The 18,743-nt window shown below is 59.5% G+C and overlaps 7 protein-coding genes across 7 annotated transcripts; 3 read left to right on the top strand and 4 right to left on the bottom strand.

Annotated features, from left to right (window-relative positions):
• Window positions 1–505: 505 nt before the first annotated feature.
• Window positions 506–1,066, bottom strand: BXZ73DRAFT_104524 (Plectin/S10 domain-containing protein; the record flags this gene model as incomplete). The annotated part of the gene is made up of 3 exons (XM_048015924.1): window positions 506–713; window positions 770–953; window positions 1,015–1,066. The coding sequence occupies 3 exons, from the start codon at window positions 1,064–1,066 to the stop codon at window positions 506–508; spliced, it is 444 nt and encodes a 147-aa protein (XP_047874681.1).
• A 473-nt stretch (window positions 1,067–1,539) lies between these two features.
• BXZ73DRAFT_51975 (uncharacterized protein) lies at window positions 1,540–4,723 on the top strand (the record flags this gene model as incomplete). Its single annotated transcript, XM_048020725.1, has 4 exons — window positions 1,540–2,014; window positions 2,419–2,675; window positions 2,729–4,584; window positions 4,642–4,723. The coding sequence occupies 4 exons, from the start codon at window positions 1,540–1,542 to the stop codon at window positions 4,721–4,723; spliced, it is 2,670 nt and encodes an 889-aa protein (XP_047874680.1).
• Window positions 4,724–5,503: 780 nt separating this feature from the next.
• BXZ73DRAFT_104522 (uncharacterized protein) lies at window positions 5,504–7,186 on the top strand (the record flags this gene model as incomplete). Its single annotated transcript, XM_048015923.1, has 4 exons — window positions 5,504–5,932; window positions 6,147–6,565; window positions 6,613–7,094; window positions 7,152–7,186. The coding sequence occupies 4 exons, from the start codon at window positions 5,504–5,506 to the stop codon at window positions 7,184–7,186; spliced, it is 1,365 nt and encodes a 454-aa protein (XP_047874679.1).
• Window positions 7,187–7,583: 397 nt separating this feature from the next.
• On the bottom strand, window positions 7,584–9,058 carry BXZ73DRAFT_104521 (uncharacterized protein; the record flags this gene model as incomplete). Its single annotated transcript, XM_048015922.1, has 3 exons — window positions 7,584–7,618; window positions 7,684–8,095; window positions 8,153–9,058. 3 exons carry the CDS (start codon window positions 9,056–9,058, stop codon window positions 7,584–7,586), a joined length of 1,353 nt encoding a protein of 450 aa, XP_047874678.1.
• Window positions 9,059–10,312: 1,254 nt separating this feature from the next.
• Window positions 10,313–10,693, bottom strand: BXZ73DRAFT_104520 (uncharacterized protein; the record flags this gene model as incomplete). The annotated part of the gene is made up of 1 exon (XM_048015921.1): window positions 10,313–10,693. One exon carries the CDS (start codon window positions 10,691–10,693, stop codon window positions 10,313–10,315), a length of 381 nt encoding a protein of 126 aa, XP_047874677.1.
• Window positions 10,694–12,368: 1,675 nt separating this feature from the next.
• On the bottom strand, window positions 12,369–14,084 carry BXZ73DRAFT_104519 (uncharacterized protein; the record flags this gene model as incomplete). Its single annotated transcript, XM_048015920.1, has 3 exons — window positions 12,369–12,403; window positions 12,461–12,872; window positions 12,939–14,084. 3 exons carry the CDS (start codon window positions 14,082–14,084, stop codon window positions 12,369–12,371), a joined length of 1,593 nt encoding a protein of 530 aa, XP_047874676.1.
• Window positions 14,085–17,076: 2,992 nt separating this feature from the next.
• On the top strand, window positions 17,077–18,684 carry BXZ73DRAFT_79999 (uncharacterized protein; the record flags this gene model as incomplete). The annotated part of the gene is made up of 3 exons (XM_048023199.1): window positions 17,077–18,189; window positions 18,250–18,592; window positions 18,650–18,684. The coding sequence occupies 3 exons, from the start codon at window positions 17,077–17,079 to the stop codon at window positions 18,682–18,684; spliced, it is 1,491 nt and encodes a 496-aa protein (XP_047874675.1).
• Between the last annotated feature and the right edge of the window lie 59 nt (window positions 18,685–18,743).

The raw sequence follows: 18,743 nt of genomic DNA, 5'->3' as shown, positions 1-18,743 counted from the left end.
TCATCAAGCTGGAATCAGGGATATCACAGCGCCCACGAGCAGATATCGGGAAACACGTCTGTCAACGTAGGTCACCTTACGCGAGGCAAAGAGACACTGTTAAACCCAACAGGTCTCTTCGATTTCGACGTCAGCTTCTTGTCAGGTGGTGGAAACTAGGTGACATACCGTTTCACAAGTGCATCAGTTGTAGCCAGGATCCGCGCAGCTCTGACTCCAGCTCGCAGAACGACAAAGGTCGGAGAGCGAAAGCAGCATAAACATAGCTTCAAAAGCGGCATGGAATGCTCATACTACATTTTTGCGCGGATAGACGCAATATCAGAACACCGATCTCCTACATAGTAAGCAGCGCATCCGCCCGCCCCCACCGCAGCCAAGCCCTGCTGTGCCCTCCATCGCTCTCCGGTTTGTGTGTAGGTGGATGGAACGAGGCGTACGTGCATGGAGTCGGGGGCGACAGCGGCTTGAAAGGGGGCCCCGAGCCGTCGATGGGAGGAAACGCCTAATCCCTGGGAGCACCACGGCCGACACCCGCGAACTGTGGTCGGAACTCGCCAGGAGCACCCTCCTTCTTCCTGTAGTCGTCGCGGTCGCCACGGGGAGGGCGGTAGGTGCCCTCTCCGCCACCAGGGCCACGCACCTGCGCCGGACGAGGGGGGCGAACGGCCTTTTTGTGCGTGGCGGGGACGATCTCGCTCGGGAGGTTGAGCCTGGGGCGGGAGCGGTGCGTGAAGACGCGAACAAGATGACGCAACGGACAACGCACCACTCGCGGAGGTAGTCGACGCCCTCGGGGGTGAGGACGTAGTAGTACCATTGCCACGAGAACTGGGTCTTGACGAGACCCTTGGAGGTGAGGCTCTGCATCGCCTTGATCACTTGAAGGTTGGGCACATCGAGCTCCTCATGCTTAGGGGCGTTGTAGTCCTTCTTGGCGACCAACACGCCCTCTGTGTGCGGCAAGAGCTAAATTGAGAGCGCATACAATAGGGGAAGGGAAGGGGAGCGAACCCTTGAAGAGGGACTCGTAGATGATGCGCTTGTGGGGCTTGGTGATAATCATGCTGGGCGGGTCGGGGTCTTGGGGTCGGAAGCTGGACGATGGGTCGGCAGGACGAAGGGATAGAAGAGACGAAGAGTACTCACTGCGATACGCTGGTCGCACTTTCTCCGGCTGGGGAATGGCTGGTTAGTCGCAAGCCATGCCAGTGTCATCCGATCCTGAGTCTACCCATCCACCCCCCAATCACCACTCCAGCACATCCAGACCTCCCTCATAACATCCGTACACTCGCAGAGAAAGAAACAGACACTCACTTTGTCGTGAGGCGGCGGCAGAGCCTTGTGGGGGAGTCTTGAGGTCCGGGTGAGGGCGTTGCGGTCTCTCAGCGGGCAGCCAGAATTTCGGACGAGCACGGGCGCTACCACCCGCGTGGCTCTCCGGACCCCGGAGGACGCCCGCCGGGGTCACATCGTCAATGGGCGCTTCAACATACTCGACGTTGTCCAGTCCTCTCACTCATCGTCTGTGTGTCTATGTCTCGTCTCCCTCTGCCCTCATCGTCGGCTCGGACCGAAACGCGGACGCGGCTCAAAAGTACGCCCTCCAGCCCCACCCCTCGCTCGACGGCCACCCCCAAAGCAGCGGTGACACCTCTGGCGAAACCGCGCGCACGGACACCTTCAACGCTTGCGGCCCCATCACCCACTCCCTCACTCCGTTCCCAACGCAGCTTGCAGAACTTGAAGCCGAAGTCGCCCACGAAATCTCCATCCAAGAGGCCACCTCCACTACCTACTCTCGATGATGCTCCTCGAATCCCCAAGCTCAGCATCCGCGAACAGATCGCACTCAAACGCGCCGAAGTGAAGAAGGTTGTCTCCCCCTTGAAGGCGACGTTCGAAGACCTAGAGGACGCGTCACCGGATACATTTGGCAGGCCCGCGGAGCCTGACGTGGATCTGGGAAGATGGTCTATCAAAGAGGCTATCGAGCGTGCTCGGAGTTCAGGTGTGTTCCCTCTTATCGTGTGGGCGAGCATGTCGAGCCCTACCATCATGGGGAGACGCAGTCGCGAATGCTTCTGCCCGGGGTGCTCGCGCCTCTTTGAACTGGATGGACGTAGCTAGCGCACGCATACAGCTACAGATGAGAAGCTCGTAGTGCAGACCGTCGGTCATCGCCTCGGCCTATGCATTGTGAGTATATGCGCTTCGATGTGGTTTCTGGGTGGAGCATGGCGGCACTGGCCATGCGACTTATGCATCACGAGCTTTTCATCTGTAGTATGACGTCGACGACGCCGCGATAGACATGTTCTCGGCCATGGCCTGGATGGTGCTGCTCGACATGCCCGTGCTGTCTACGATACCGTTTGGCCGAAATGAATATTCATTCAAGGTGCTTTTTACAAGGCGCGATCAACATCGCCTCTCGCGATCTACCCTGCATACCTTCTGCCCTCTTCGAGATTCACCTCGGCATTACCCCGGAGCCTCTGAAGTCGGCACCGGTCGAACCTCCAATAACGACTTCTTCATCCTCCAAGCAATCCAGCAATGGACCGACATGGTATGACGCCCAAGACCTCGAGATCCTGAAGGCATGGTCGAACGAGATCGTCGAGCTCCAGCCGGAGATCTCGATGTTTGGCTCCCTCAAAACCGTTGATGTAAGCTGGTGCGCATACTGTTGCCGTGTTGATTTGCTGACTATATCTCACAGCTACACAACAACAAGCTGACATCGCTCCCAGACAGCTTCGCGGATCTCGTGGCGCTGATGGCCGTCGATTTGTCGCACAACGAGTTGAAAACGCTCCCCACCAAGTTCTGGGCCCTTCCGCACCTCACCACACTCAACCTTGCGTACAACGCCCTCTGCGCCCTCCCCTTCTCTGTCGCCTTCGGAGAAGGATCCAACCCCCTCGGTCGAACAAAGGATGCTCGCGGAGACTGGTTCCAACAGGCCATCACCCGTGCTACGGAGCCTCTACCCCGTCTCACTCATCTCAATGTCTCCCACAACCCGCTCACCGCTGCCTCTATCGATGTCACTGCACTACCTGCCCAGGTCACGAAGCTCGATCTCTCTGCGGCTCCCTTGGGCAAGAGCGACACCTTACTGTGCGCCCTCGGTCGTCTAAAAAGGCTGACCGAAGTACGCATGGTCAAGGCCGACATCGGCGACGACTCTTTCTCCGTCTCCATATTTGCCTCCTCGACGGACACTCTATTCCCGGCACTCAAGGTCCTTGATCTCGAGGAGACGCAAGTTTCGCGCCCTGTCATCGAGGCTACATTCATTCCCCCCGCGGTCAAGCAGACGGTCCAGTACGATGTCACCGCGCAAGAGCCCCCAGCGGGCGTTCTTCGCGTCGTCCTTGGGAAGCGGGTCATCAAGGAAGCGTGGGAGATCGACACTGAACGTCGGTCTCAGCAGCGCCGCCAAGTCGCCTTCCCAAACATTCCTAGCGCGATGACAGGATCTTCCGAGCCTAAAGCAGTCGCGAAAGCAGTGGTGAAAGAGCCGTGGGAGGAGAAGGTCCTCAGCGAGGGCGCCAAGCGGCGAGCTCGCGCCCAAGCCGCAGCTTCGCCCGAGCCCACGAAGCCTGCAGCGCCTCCCTCGACGAGAGCGCCACCTCCAGTAGCGATCAAGGCCGTCCAGAAAGAAGCCTGGGAGATTGAAGCCGAGTCAGGCATGCTCAGCGCAGGAGCACGTCGACGCGCGCGAGCCCAGGCCGTTGCTGCTGCCCAGTCTCACAAGCCTGAAGACCCCACGTCCAACGCCTCGTCCCGACCCGCGTCGCGCACGCCCTCCCCGACGAAGAGCCCTACGACAGTCGGCGCCGCGCTTGCCCACCCACAATACTACGATGCCCCCGCGCGCACGCTCACCCTCCCGCCCTCCGCGCCGCCGGCGAAGGCCACCCATACGCGCTCGTTCTCCCTGGCTGCCCCGCGCCAGCAGCCGCCCGCACCGGTGTCCGAGCTCGCGCTGGCGATCCCCGCGCCCACGCTTCCGCTGGCGGCGATCGCGGAGCTGCCGCTCGCGCACAACCTCAAGGTGCTCGTCCTCGCGAACCGGCGGGCGGACGTCGCGTTCGCGCTGCCCGCCGCGCTCGCCGGCGGCGGCGCGCTGCCGTACCTCGAGGAGCTCAGCTTCGCGAACTGCAACCTGCCCGAGGCGGTCCCCGTCGCGCGCGTCGACGCGGGCAGCGAGACCGCGCCGCGGGTGGCGGAACCGCTGCTCCCGCTCCTCGCGCGCCTGTTCCCGAGCGTGCGCACGCTCGACCTGTCCTACAACCAGCTCTCGTCCGCGGCGCTGACGAAGGAGGCGCTCTCCGCCCTCATCTTCGCGTCGGACGCGGACGCGCGGAAGGGCTTGCGTGCGCTCCGGCTGCGGGGCAATCGCATCGACGCGCTCGACGGCTTCAAGGACGTCGCGGAGCGCTTCCGCGGGAACCGGGACGTGCCGGAGTGGCACATGGAGGAGCTGGATTTGCGGGACAACGAAATTGGGAAGATGCCGGCGGAGCTGGGGCTGCTACCACTCGAGGTGTTCTTGGTGGATGGGAACGTGTGAGTGCTCACTCTGCGCGGCGTTGTCTACGATGATGCTGACTGTCGCTTCATCAGCTTTCGGGTGCCACCCAGACGCGTCTGGGAGCGTGAGGGCACGAAGGGGCTTCTTGGTTGGCTCAGAGGCCGGATCGAGTGAAAGCGAAGAACTAGTACATCCTCCTGCCAAGTAAACGCGAATCCCAAACCTACCGAGCTAATGCCAATGCCAATGTATGTATATTCTCCCTTCGTGATCGCATGCGCTTTCCCCTACCACCATATGACCCTCACGCCCCTCGTCGTCTCCGATCTCCCTCCTCGGTGCCGGCACCGGCGTCGTTCGCAAAGGACACTGCCTACAAGTGGCAGAAGTCGTCCTGAGCGCAGAAGCGAAACGGTGGACTTCTGGCGCTGCAGCTTTATGCTCGCGAAGGGCCGGATATATGTCCGCAAGTCACTCTCCAAGGCCTGAGCGTCGAATTTTGTGCCTGCCTGTAGAGCTGCTCCTGGGGAGGAGTAAGATCATCCCGCATCCGCACGCTTTGTATGTTGCCGCATCGCATATGTACTGTCCACATGACAAGCAGTATGCGCCCACCGCCTTCTACGATCTCATCCGTGCTGAACGCGAACAATTTCATTCGAAGCACCCGTAACAGCCCTGGTCTATGTGTATGCCGAACCGCTCCTTGTGGCGGCGGGTTGATGGCGGGAGTGCGGAGCGGAATCGGGCAATGGGCATGAGCCGGCCGGACCATGTGGTGCGCGGAAGTGACGCAGGGGAAGATCCATCCCAGTAGCCCCTAGGCCTAACAGCATAGCCTGTGTTCTCCTCTTGCCTTCATCCATCAACTCGCGTCCCACCATCCCTCCGGTCAGTATCCACGCACCACATTCGCATGCGATCCCTGACTCATTTGACCCTACAGTCGTCACAATGTCCACTTCAATCATTCATCGGCTGAACGAAGACACCCTCCTTGCCGTCCTCTCTTATCTTGCGAGCCACGACGCGGTACAACTCGCTCGTTCATGCAAGTTCATGTACGCGCTCCCCTGTCCAAGCTTCAGCGTGAAGATCTCCCACCTTGAACAATACAAACTACGTCGGACGGCTGAGGCGATCTGCCGGCCTGGTTATTCCTGCGCGACCTACTTGTATAATCTCGACTTAGCTTTGATGTCGAATCAAGAGGACAACATAAAGGCCGTGGCCGACATCCTCGGGACCGCCAGGAACCTCCACAGGCTGAGGCTTTGCTACGTGTTCCAGCAAGGATGGATGGAATATCCATCGATCGTCCACGCTCTCACTCAACTGAAGGATCTGCGAACACTCAATTATTCTCCCGTCTTCCTCGACGACGTACTTCCGATGATCCAATCCATCCCTCGCCCAACCTCGCCAGCCTCAGTCTTTCGTTCGATGTCAACTGGAATCACGAGTTTCCTCCTCTTCTCTCAGCACTCAAATCATTCCCCAAGCTCGTCACTCTCACCCTAGGTAATTTTGTCCCACAACCGACCGCTCTTGATGCTACCCGACATCGTTCCCGTCCGTCCGGCATGTCGTGCTCAAGAACGTGTCCGTCGCCGCCACGGACATCCTCTACCTCTTCCCCAACCTCGACTCGCTCGAGCTCTCCCCAAGCCACGAACGACATCCGATGCAAGGCCACACGGATCCCCGGCCGAGATGGCTCAAGGTCTCGGGCCGGCTCACCGTGGCCATCTACGGCCCGACAAGATGGGTCAGTGGCGTTGTCGCGCTCGAAAGTGCCCAGCTGCAGACCATCCTCGTCGAGCTGCTCGAGCGCCGCGCGAGCCCCGTCCCGCGCTTCGAGCTCGCCGGCGAGTGGGAGTTCACCCGCGACGGCGTCACCGGCGTCGATGCCGCCACGTCGCGCCGCCTCACCCGCCTCCTCGTGGCGCTCCAGCCGCTCACCCTTCCAGTGCACGCCGGCTTCCAGAGCACGGACAACAAGCTCGACGGCCGGATGTGGACCGAGGTCGCGCGCTCACCCTGTGCGGCGTCGGACCCGACAGCTGGGAGGTCCTGGTGAGCCCGTCTGCCGCGGAGCTCGTAAACCCCATCACCCAGGCGAGAGTCCCGCGGGAAACGCTGCCTGCGGCGCTGGCGCGGCTCCCGCTCCGCTGCCTGTTCATCGACGCCAGCCCGGTGAACCCGCCGGCCGGCCGGCCTGGCTTGCCCTTCAAAGAACTGGAGCGCGTCCAAGCGTTGGATGCGCTCCCCGCGAAGCTGCTTGCCGCGCTCCCGAAGATGCGAGTGATTGGAATAATGGGGATGGCGGCGCTGCCGGACGCGGCGATGGACAGCACGCACTTCGAATGGATTCTGGAGGACCTGGCAGAATGGAGGAAGGAGCACGGCGAGCGGAACACGCGGTGGTGGCGCGTCGACGGCGAAGGGGCGGAGCGGAAGCTGGTCGAGCTCTGGCGCGAGTACGGCGAGCAAGCGCAGAGGATCATCGAAGATTCTGAGAGGTATCGCGTCGCAGACCTGGACGGTGAGTATATCGGACGCCTCGGTGCTTAAGCTGGACGCTGACTTTGCGCTTACGCAGCTATATACTTGGACAAGTGCCGGTATGATCCCTGAATGTAAGACATGCACGTACGATTGTACACGGACAATATGGGTATCACCATTGATATCGCTCATGGTCGCAGAAGGCCACGAAATCGAAGTTGGAGTTAGATCAGATTAGATAACACAATGGGAGCCCACAGCGTAGTACTGACGCATGCCCGCTCTCCCTCACGTCCGTAACACCTTAGCTAGCTTTTGCGGCGCTCTGCGCAGCGTCATGCGCCAGGATGAGCATATCTGATCCTTCCTCCGCCCGAAGGATTTTTACGAAGGTTCCGATCGAACACAGGTCGGCGAGAACTCTCGCGTGCGAGATTCAACGATACGATTTGAAACTAGGACTAGTTTACATTATCCGCCTCTCCTGAGGGTGGAGTTGTATGGTCCGTGCTCGTTCATTCCTTGCTTACGGCTCGTAGCGGCACTTGTCCAGATATATCTCTGCGGAAGCAAGTCAGCTCCGAGCGCACCCAGACACTATCCAAACCCATGTCCGATGTACTCACCGGCCAGGTCGGCGACGCGGTACTCCTCGGCGTTTTCCACCAGCTGCTGCGCTCGCTCTCCGTACTCGCGCCAGAGCTCGACCAACTTCCGCTCCGCCCCCTCGCCGTCGACGCGCCACCACGGCGTGTTGTGCTCGCCGTGCTCCCGCCTCCATTCCCCCAGGTCCTTCAGACCCCATTTTTCGCTGGTGTCCACCGCGGCGTCCGGCAGCGCCGCCGTCCCCGTGATTCCCAGCACTCGCATCTCCGTGAGCGCGGCGAGCAGCTTTGCGGGGAGCGCGTCCAGCGCTCTGACGCGCTCCAGCTCCACGCAAGGCGAGCGTAGCCTGCGGCTCTCCGACGGGAGCACGGGGCTGGCGTCGATGAACAGGCAGCGGAGCGGGAGCTCCGCCAGCGCCGCCGGTGGCGTGTCCTGCGGGACTGACATCAGCGAGGTGAGGCGCGAAAGCTCCGCCGCAGACAGACTCACCGGGGGCACCCAGTTATCGCGTCCGACGCGACGCAGGGTGAGCGCGCGCAGGCGCGGGAGCACGCGCGCGACCTGGATCCACAGCCAGCCGTCGAGCCTCTCGTGCGGGCTCTGGTTGAAGCCGGCCGCGTGCACTGGGAGCGTGAGCGCGCGCGGCTGGAGCGCCGCGAGGAGGCGGGCGAGCCAGCGCGATGTGGCGGCGTCGACGGCGGCGACGCCGTCGCGGGTGAGCTCCAACCCGCCGCCGGCGAGCTCGAGGTGCGGGACGGGGCTCGCGCGGCGCTCGAGCAGCTCGACGAGGGCGGTCTGTAGGTCGGCGTGGGAGAGCCGCGCGTCGACGCCTCCGCCCCACCTCGTTGCACGGCAGATGCCCACGGAGAGGTGGGAGACCTTGGGCCATCTCGGCCGGATATCCGTGTGACCTTGCATGCACTGTTGTTCGTGGTTTGGGGAGAAGTCGATCGTGTCGATGTTGGGGCAGAGGTAGAGGATGTTCGTGGCAGCTACGGACGCGTCCTTGAGGGTGATATGCCGGATGGACGGGAGCGATGTACCGGCGGTGTCGAGGTCGGTCTGGCCTGGCAGGAAGCTGTTCATGACGAGTGTAGAGAGCTTCGAGAAGGCTTCCAGCGTGGACAAAAGAGGAGAGAAATCGTGAAACCACTGAACTTCGTGCCAGAGGTCGAGCAAGACGAGATTGCGTGAAGGAATACACTTGACCACCGACAGCACGCCGGGGCTAACCAGATGGCAGGACAAGTATCGCAACTCGTGCATCTGAGCAAGCGCACGAGTGACTGGTGGGTGGAGTATGAAGCTAGTATTGCCAACTTCGAAGTTAAGGATGCGCAAATTCTTCGTCGCAGTGAGAATATTCCCAAAGGTATCCAGATACTGTGCGTACATCGGATGCGGTTGGAGTCTGATCTCGAGGTGGTGTATGTAATCCGCGCTGCGAGTGCGTGGCTGACAGAGATCGTGATGGCGTCTAATGAGTTGGACTTGATTCGAGATGTCGATGGTGAATCTGGGAGAACAAACCCCATACATGAACTTGCATGTGAGAGCGAGGTTCACTGCGTCGTATCCTAGGAGATAGGAGACGATGTTGAGTACAATATCTCCGTTAAGCCTATGGATGACTGAGGACGGCGGCATGTCGATGTATGAGCCGAATGTTATGCAAGCAACTTGGAACGATGTGTGGAGTACTGCGCTGATGGTGTGAGGAGATGTCTATAAGAAATGTAGGAGACTCCATGTACTTGCCTGAGAAAGTCGACGTCGCGGACTCGCGATGGAATGAGGACGGCCCGGGCAGCAGTGCACAAGTAGGAGGAGTATCCAAGGCCCTTAAGGCGAAAAGCGGGCTCAAAATGCGCTCTTGTGTGATTGAGAACACTCACCAGTCGCTGGTCAGCCGAGAGGGTCAGAAGGCAAGAGGTAGACGCCAAGGGATACCGATGATTGTGTGCGCGCTGATGCTGTTCAACGTCATGTCCACCTCCCCTTTTCATCACCTCGATTATCCACCACCGCGTATTCCGTGCACCATGCCCCTGGCGCCACGTCCCCATCTCCGTCGGCGCGTTGTCCTGCTAGCGCGTGGGCCTTCTCAACGACTTCGCCACATCTATCTCCGTAACGTCTACCAAGCGCAGGCGCAGCGAAGGCACGGCTTCCGCAAATTTCTCCGGGAACGGGGCGAGCGTTCTGAGACGCCGGAGCTCCGGGTGTTGGGAGCGTGTCCGAGGCCCGCAATGTAAATCATATGCAGATAGACGCAAGATAGACGAGCCGACGCGACGTACCGGGCGGTATCCATGCGGGTGGCGTAAGACTATCATCCGTGACATACGCGTCGCGGTCGAAATGAGAGAACACGTCGAGCAAGAGTGAGCGCAGCGGCCCGCGACGGCTACCTCGACAGAAGGAGAATGAATAAAGCTTGCGCATTGAGCGCTTGAGCGCCGAGCGTACCAGCCGCGGAGATTAGATTAGATTGCCTTCCAACGCAAGAGAGCGCTGCCAGTGGGTGTATCACTTCGATGCCTTCCAACGCAAAGGAGTCGAATACACAGGCACATAGAGTATTGAATGCGAGCTATGCAGACACTGATAAAATGGGGACGAATCCGACAGAGCACCGCGACCGTAATCTCACGCCCCGCCGCTGAACCCGTACTTGGCCGTGAACTTCGCGAACTCCGCCTCGCGTGCCCGCCGCGCCACGTCCTTCCTCCGTTCCTCCTCCGTCATCGGCGCCGGCGCGGGTTTCGACTTGCATGCGGGGCTCGAGCGCGACGGCGCACCGAGCGCGCGCTTCAGCCACGAGGGGGATTTTGAGCGGGGCGGCGCGGGAGGGATAGGCATCGGGGACGCGAGGCCGTACTGCGATTGGAGGGTGCCGAACGCGGACTCGTAGTCCTTCGGTTTTGAGCCGGGGCGAAGTGGGGTGGTGGAGACGGCGGTGGAGGTGCTCGCGAGCGATGCGAGGGACGGAGAGGGTGGGAAGGCAGTCTGCATGGTGCTTGGTGGCATCGCGGATGTGGTGGTCTGGGTGGTGGTGGCGATGGGGAGGTGGACCGGAATGGTGGGCGCAGAAGAAGGAGGAGGATGCGCGGAGAGGTGCCGAGGCGGTTGAAGGGCTATGCTTGGTTGTGGCGAGTGGTTGGTGAGGCGGCTGGGAGGTGCGTCACTGGATCTTATACCGAGCGCAGACGCACGCATGACGATTACGCGTGCCCACTGCCCAGGCGTTCGAATGTCCGGGATTGACTCCGCGGGGCGCTTGAGGTTCAGCGACGCTGCGCACTCATTGCAAGAACCGTGCATACAGCTGTGCACCTTCGGAGGCGCAGTATGACTCGCCGTTCGCGGCACCGAGATCACGTTCTGTCGGAGATGCGTTGTGTGAGTACGTGTGGAGCCACGTGAGGAGCCATTGTTAGATACAACATGGGAGCTTCGGGATGCTGTGGGGAGTGTAGATTGGAAGCACCGAGGTCTTCAGGCTCGGGGCGGTACAAGAGCGGCACCAGACGGAAACTCTGAAAGACAGCGTCCGCCTAGTCGCCGACCGGGAGGCTCGGAGGACGCTCGTCATATCGCTGCGGCCGGAAGTAGAGCTATTGAGCGTTTTAAGATGTGAGAAGCAGGACTAACCGGATGTTGTGGACCTCACAGTCACCCAGCATGCAGCAGCGCCCGCGCCTCCGGTTTACGTGCCACGTTGTATGGCGAACGTAGTGTTGATGCATTCCGCTTCGGAAGGTCGACCGCTTTGCACAGCCGGAGCTAGAGAAAGGTGGTGTTCGGCGTGCAAATTACATAGATGCCGTACGATTAGGTCCATCAGTACTCGCTCCTGACAAGAATAAAAACAGATCGGTCCTCGCCAGCGGTGCCCGTCAAAACTGCTTACCGTCATGTTGCACGGGTCATGAGCGATATGAGCAGGGGGACATTGGTGTCAACAATGGCATAGTAGAAAAATCCTAGGGGCTCATGAAAAAGAGACAAATGGTCGAACAGAGAGCAAAGCAACGACTATTCAAATCACGGAGTACGGCGGGGGCGACCAGCGGATAGGATGCTCCCAGGAAAACAACTCACCCAGTAAGATCGTCATTTCTTAGTTCTCAAGAAACCAGGTCACACACTGCCCATGAGAGAACGCTGTCCTCCCAAGCTTCCACACTTTGTCAATTTGCATCGGCGGGCGTGTTGTGAGAGTTTGGGCGTCCAAGCTTCTGCGAGACTTGCGCATATTTTTGGCATAGAGAAACGTTCACGCGCGTTGGGAAGTGCGAGGCTGCCCAGGGACGGTGCGCGTAGCTTGGGATTCGAGGGAACGGAGGAAGAGAGCACCGTTCGCCACCACCGCGGACGCAGTGCCCACAGGCGCCCGCCGGCCTCGGACTCCGCCGACACCTCAGCTATCTTTCGCGGCGTCACATACCAAGAGGCTGAGCAAGTCCGAGCCTTTTGGCCGGTTTATGGCAGTAGCGAACACTTGGATCGCCTTGGAGCTCAGCTTTGCGAGGAGTATAAGTATGAATGCGTTTAGACTGCCTCAAAAGGAGCCGGTCGAGCACAGGCCTGCGAGAACCCTAGGACTGATCCAGCGATATGATTCAACTTTAACAATAGCGTACGTAGTATCCGCCTCCCCTGAAAGTGGGGTACATGTGGCCCGTGCTCGTTCATTCCTCGCTTATGGCTCATAGCGGCACTTGTCCAGATATATTTCTGCGGAAGCAGGTCAGCCCCGGGCGCAATCAGACATTATCCGACACCTGTACTCACCGGCCAGGTCCGCGACACGATACTTCTCCGCGGTTTCCACCAGCTTCTGCGCATGCTCCCCATCCTCGCGCCAAAGCTCCACTAGCCTCCGCTCCGCCCCTGTCCCATCTACCCGCCACCAACGCGTGTTCCGTTCACCGTGCTCCTTCCTCCACTCGTCCAGCTCGTAGGGAAGGAATACTTCCAGCTTGAGGTCCTTGAACGCATCTTCGGGTGGCGCGGTCATCCCCTTGATGCCCAGAACGCGCATCTTCGTGAGCGCGGCAAGCAGCTTCGCGGGGAGCGCGCCCAGTACTTGAATACGCTCAACCACACGGTAGTCCGGACCTGATGCCTTCGGATCATCAACCGGGCTGGTGTCGATGAAAAGGCAGCGGAGCGGGAGGTGCGCGAGCGCCGCGGCGAGCGTGTCCTGTCGGCGGAGCCGGGGCGTCGAGATCAGCGTTTGCGCCCGACGTTGTCCGGCAGACGGACTCACCGGAGGGACCCAGCTGTGGTGCTCGGAGCAGCGCAGCGTCAGCGCGCGCAGGCGCGGGAGCGCGCGCGCGACCTCGGTCCACATCCGGCCGTCGAGCCTCTTGTCCAGGCTCTGGAAGCCCGCATGCACCGGGAGTGTGAGCACGCGGGGTTGGAGCGCGGCGAGGAGGCGTGTGAGGCGGCGCGACGTGGCGGCGTCGACGGCGGTGACGCCGTCGCGGGTGAACTCCCACTCGCCGGTGAGCTCGAGGTGCGGGACGGGGCCCGCGCGGTGCTCGAGCAGCCCGACGAGGATCGTCCGCCGATCGTCGTCGTCCTGCGCGGCGGCATCTGCGCCCCATGCCGCCGCGCGGCCGATGTGCGCGGTGAGGCGGGAGAGCTTGGGCCATCTTCGGCGGGAATCCGTGTGGGCGCCCGCAGAGTGCTCTTCGCGGTCGAGAGAGAGGTTCAACGACTCGAGTTTGGGGCAGAGGTAGACGAGGTCCGTGGATGTCGCGGAACATTTACGCAACGTGACGTGCAAAATGGACGGGAACGATGGACGGCGGGTGATGTCGAGAAGAGCCGGGCCTGGCAGGAAGTTCTTTAGGGCGAGTGTAGAGAGCTTCGGGAAGGCTTCCAGGGTGGACAACAAAGGAGAGAAATCGTGATGCCGCTGAGAGTAGTAGCAGAGGTCCAGCGTGACCAGATTGCGTGAAGGAATAGACTTGATCACTGACAGCACGCCGGGGCTAACTGGACTGCAAGACAAAGATCGCAACTCTTGCATCTGAGCAAGCGCACGAGTGGCTGGTGGGTGGAGTATGAAGCTAGCATCGCAAACTTGGAATTCCAAGCTTCGCAAATTCTTCGTCGCGGTGAGGATATTGCCAATGGTATCCAGGTACTCCTTGTATATATAGGGTACGAGGTTGATTTTGAGGTGGTGTATGTAACCGGCGCTGCGAGCGTGTGGGTGACAGAGGTCGTGATGGCGTCCAACGAGTTGGGCTTGGTTCGAGATCTCGATGGGGAATCTGGGAGAACAAATCGCATACATGAACTTGCATGTGAGAGCGAGTTGCACAGCATCGTATCCTGGGAGATAGGAGACGATGTTGAGTACAATATCTTCGTTGAGCCGACGGACGACTGAGGACGGCGGCATGTCGATGTGTGAGCCGAATGTTATGCAAGCAACTGCGAACGATGTGTAGAGTACCGCGCCGGTGTAGGCGGGTGTGAGGAGATGTCCATGAGAAGTTCAGGAGACTGCATGGACTCGCCTGAAGCAGTCGACGTTGAGGACTCGCGATGAAATGAGGGTGGCCCGTGCAGCAGTGAACGAGTAGGAGGAGTATCCAAGGCCCTGAAGGCGACAAGCGGGCCCAAAATGCGCTCTTGTGTGTTTGAGAACACTTACGAGTCGCGTCGAGAGAGTCAGGAGGCAAGAGGGGTAGACGCCAGGGGACGCCCGTGTTGGTGCTCGCGCTTAATGGTTTTCAACGTCATGACTCCCGCATTCCCGGCCAGTGTTGACTCCATTTAAAATGTGTTCCTGATCGGACTGCTTTTCTGGAAAAGTATCGAGTTGTCAGCCTCTGGCATCGTCACCAACGCGATGATCGGGGTGTGCGAGGCGGGATTGTTGGGTCGGCCTGAGTGTGACTTCTACCATACTCTGCGCCTGCTCCCCATGTTCTCACCACAGTTCGACCATCCAAATTCCCTTTCCTTCATCCTCGATCCGCCGCCACCGCGTATTCCGTACACCACCCCTGGCGCCACACCCCCGCCTCCGTTGGCGGGTCGTCCGATCCTGCGCGCACCTCCTAGTAAACGTCTTCGCCACATACATTCCCGCAATGCCTACCACGTGCAGCGAAGGAACGACTTCTGAAACATGAATGGGGAGAGCGTTCGGAGACGCTGGAGCTCCAGGTGTTGGGAGCACGGCCGATTCCTGGATCGCAATTCGAATGTGGAGGCCTGCCATACGCAGAGAGACCGACACGACGTCCCGGGGGGATCCATACGGGTGGCGTAGGACCGTCATCCGCGACATATGCACCGCGGTCGAAACGAGAGAATACATCGAGCCACCCCGATAGCTCAAAGTGGAGTGTCCTAGGGCAAGAACTCACTCATCTTAGTCCAAAGGGCTACATACCACATATTATCCATGAGAGAACGCTCAATCTGCATCGGGCGTGTTCAAGTAATGTTTTGGGCGTCCATGATTCTGCGAGACTTGCGGATGTTCTTGGCAGATAAGAACTTTCTTTGCATCGAAGAGCGCTGTGCGGTTTGAGGCTTTGAGGGACAGGGCGCGCAGCTTGGGATTTGAGGAAGGCTGGCTGACAGGCGCTGGTCGGCCTCGGATCCCGTGGAGGCGGAGGGGGAAAGGAGGAGGAGGAGGAGGCGGGTGATTATGTCACTTAGCCGCCCCCAAACCAGCATAGTTTACGTGTCACGCGGCAAGCAACTACCACCGGGGGCATTGCCAGATGAAACACGCGGCTTCACGCTTTGTTCATATAGATTGTCCCATTGATGTACCGCACAAACTCATCTTGAGGGACATCCTCGTATCATTGATTGCTAGCCAATCAGAGCTCGAGCTTCCCATGATACGAGGAGAGACATTCAAAATGAGTCCAGATGGCGCATCCGCGAGACATTCTATATGAGACATCAAGGAAACGGCTTGTCTCATCGGGAAATGCCCCCGGTGTATACACTAGTACAGGTGCTAACTAAAGATGACCCTTGGGCCTCGACGCGCTGACGCGCGCTATCCACGCTTGCCATATCTAATCTAATCTATATCGCCCTGGCCGCCGACAAGCTGCAACAGGCGCTGCGTCAGGCCTGTTTCTGCTTCGTCACGTACCACCACGACTCATCAGGAAACGCGGGAGTCTCCGGACGGAGACCAGATCTCCCTCGCTCCATCAGCGTCGGGCCGGAGACAGGGGCCTCCATACGGCCCGGGGTGGAGACAGTGTCTCCGCTCAGAGAGATCCGTCTCCAGCCCGACACTGATGGAGACGTTGTCTCCATCCAGAGACACTTTCTCCATCTGCTGTCAGCTGGAGCTCGTGGGCACACCTCACACAATGATAGCGGGCTGCCTCGCTCGAGAACGTGGCCATGTGAGTCTGATGGGCTGACAGCCATGGTTGACGTTGTTGTCCCTTCCAGAGCTAACCCTGTAGCCATATATTACATATGGAAGAGCATAAGAAAGGTCTCTTGGCACATTGGCATAAGTGTCAGGTAGTTATTTTTGATTTGCTTTGGTACAGTGTTCAAATCCTGCCGAGTGACATTTTCCAAAAACTTCCTCCACCCCCATTCTGGTGTGGTGTGGTAAATCTACTGGGTTGGATCGCTCCTGAAAGCATGGAAGAAGATTTTGGAGAGGAAACACCCAGGTTGGGCATGGTGTCGTGGGTGCGAGGTGCAAAAACGCGTAGACACGGAATAGAACCCCCGACAAGAAGCACGGAGGACTATCAGTACCACTACGCCAATAGACCTTCGCCAGGGCTATACTTATGTAATATATGACTAACGGGTCAGCTCTGGAAGGGGACGGCCAGGAGCCACTATGTCGCCAATGTACAACATTTGAGCGCGGGGTAAGTCCTGTGTGAGGTCGTGAAGGGTGCGCCGGCGTGGGCAACCCTGATTACCAGGTACAAGATTTCTGTCTCCCTCGCCATCGCCCAGAGCCGCAGTCTCCAGCTGGAGGACATGTCTCCATCCCGGCCGGGGCAGAGACGCCTGTCTCCAGCTGGAGAACGCGTCTCCATCCCGGCCAGGCTGGAGACGCCTGTCTCCAGATATGGGGGGGTCATCTCCATCGCTCCATCGAGCCATCTGGCGCCATCTGGAGACGATGGAGACTCCCACGTTTCCTGATGCGACGTACGGAGTCCACAGGTAATATACCATTCAAAAAAAGTTGATGGGCACATGTGATAACGAGGGTCCTTCTTTTGGCAGCAAGCACATGCTCCTGATTCCGAGTACGACCGTCTCGCACACTTGTTAAACCCCCTTCGATGGGACGGATCTGCAAGTTCAGGGCAAGTGCTATCTTGCGGGTTTTGCCTATTTCAACGTGCTGACCCATCCATTTCTAGATTCCCGCCATGGCAATCATCATTGACCATCTCAACGACGATATTTTCCTCATCATCCTCTCCTATCTCGAGAAGCGAGATCTCTGCGCCTTGTCGCTCACCTGCAGACACTTCCACATGATTGCCTTTCCAGGAATTTGGGCCGTATTTTCGACAAACCGGGTTCTCTCCTTGTCCTGGTGGCATGAGAATATCGGCACCAACGCTCGTTATGTTCGTGAGGTTGCGATCCATGTCAGCGACCAGCCATCTACGCTCCCCGATGTCTTGTTCGCAACCAAGAACATCCGTTCCCTCGAGATATCCTATCTGACTCTCATCTCTGGCGAACCGCGTCTCTCTATTGCTCTCGCAGAACTGCGCGAGCTCCGGACACTCTCTTGCAACTGGGTCGAGGACAAAATGCTGCCGACGATCCAAAACATCCCCTCTCCCAATCTCACAAGCCTCAGTCTAGGATATGAAGGCCGAACAAACTTCTGCGCACACATCCCCTCCCTCATCTCCGCCATCAGATCCTTCCCTCGCCTATATACTCTCATTCTAGGGTTCCTCAAACCGACCACCTCTGTCGACATCGCCAGCTACCCGCCTTTCACCTCCATCCGGCAGCTCACCCTCAACAGAGTCACAGAACCTGCGACAGATCTCGTTTATCTCTGTCCCAACGTGACCTTGCTCAAACTTGGCTTCGACCATCTGCGCAAAGAAGACCCCAACGAATCCCGACCGAGATGGCGCCCCTCGCCGCTCCCTCAACTCACCCTCGCGGATTCGCGCATGGAGGCCAGAGACTCCATGGTCTCGTTGCTGGAACAACGGGACTTGCACGCGACACACGTTCGACTTTCCATGCTCTGGGGGTTCACGCAGGACGGCATCTCGTTCACGAAGGGCGAACCCGCGTCCCGACTCCCGCGCGTTCTCGCCGCGCTCAAGCCGCGCTCCCTCTACTTGGAGGTATTAGCGACGTGGGGCTCAGCGAAGCTGTCTGATTGCACGGGAACTCTCTGGCAAGAGGTCGCCGCAGCCGCGCCGCACCTGCGTGCGCTCGTGCTCCGTGTGGCTTCGTTCAACGACGACGATACCGAGAACGAGAGGCCCGGGAGATGGATGCCCCCGGTACGTCGCGCTCCTCATTCGAGCACGTCCCTCGCTCACCGAGTATCCCGCACACGCCAGAATGCGCTGGTGGCGGAACTCGCCCGGCTCCCGCTCGTCTGCGTCCATCTCAAGGCGGACCCAGAATTGTCTGACTGGAAGTCGGGGGACTCGGACCGCCAACGTCTTCACGCGCTCGCCGTGTTTCCCGGGAAGCTCGCCGCGGCCATTCCTACACTGCGCGTGGTCGGCGTATCGGATGGGTGTCGTCATGAGCAGGGCGTGCGATCCACGCGGTGGTGGCGCGTCGAGCGCGGCGATGGCGATGGCGCGTCGCGGTGGCTGGTCGAGCTCTGGCGCGAAGATGGGGAGCGGGCGCTGCGGCTCGTGCAGAGCGAGGCGTTTTGCATGTCCGATCTTGACGGTGAGCAGATGGCTTGATCTCTGGTTACATCCCCCCGGCTAACTTGTGTTTCTGTAGACATCTACTCGGAGAAGTGTCGTTACGTGCCGTGATGAGCGTTGAGCACGAGCGCGTTACCGCCGTTTCAATCGCGACCTTCCTCTGCAACTAC

Source organism: Epithele typhae (genome assembly GCF_022376455.1).
Source record: "Epithele typhae strain CBS 203.58 chromosome Unknown BXZ73scaffold_52, whole genome shotgun sequence".
Lineage (NCBI taxonomy): Eukaryota > Fungi > Basidiomycota > Agaricomycetes > Polyporales > Epitheliaceae > Epithele > Epithele typhae.
Note: the sequence above shows the minus strand (reverse complement) of the source record. Positions and strands in the feature narration are given on the sequence as shown.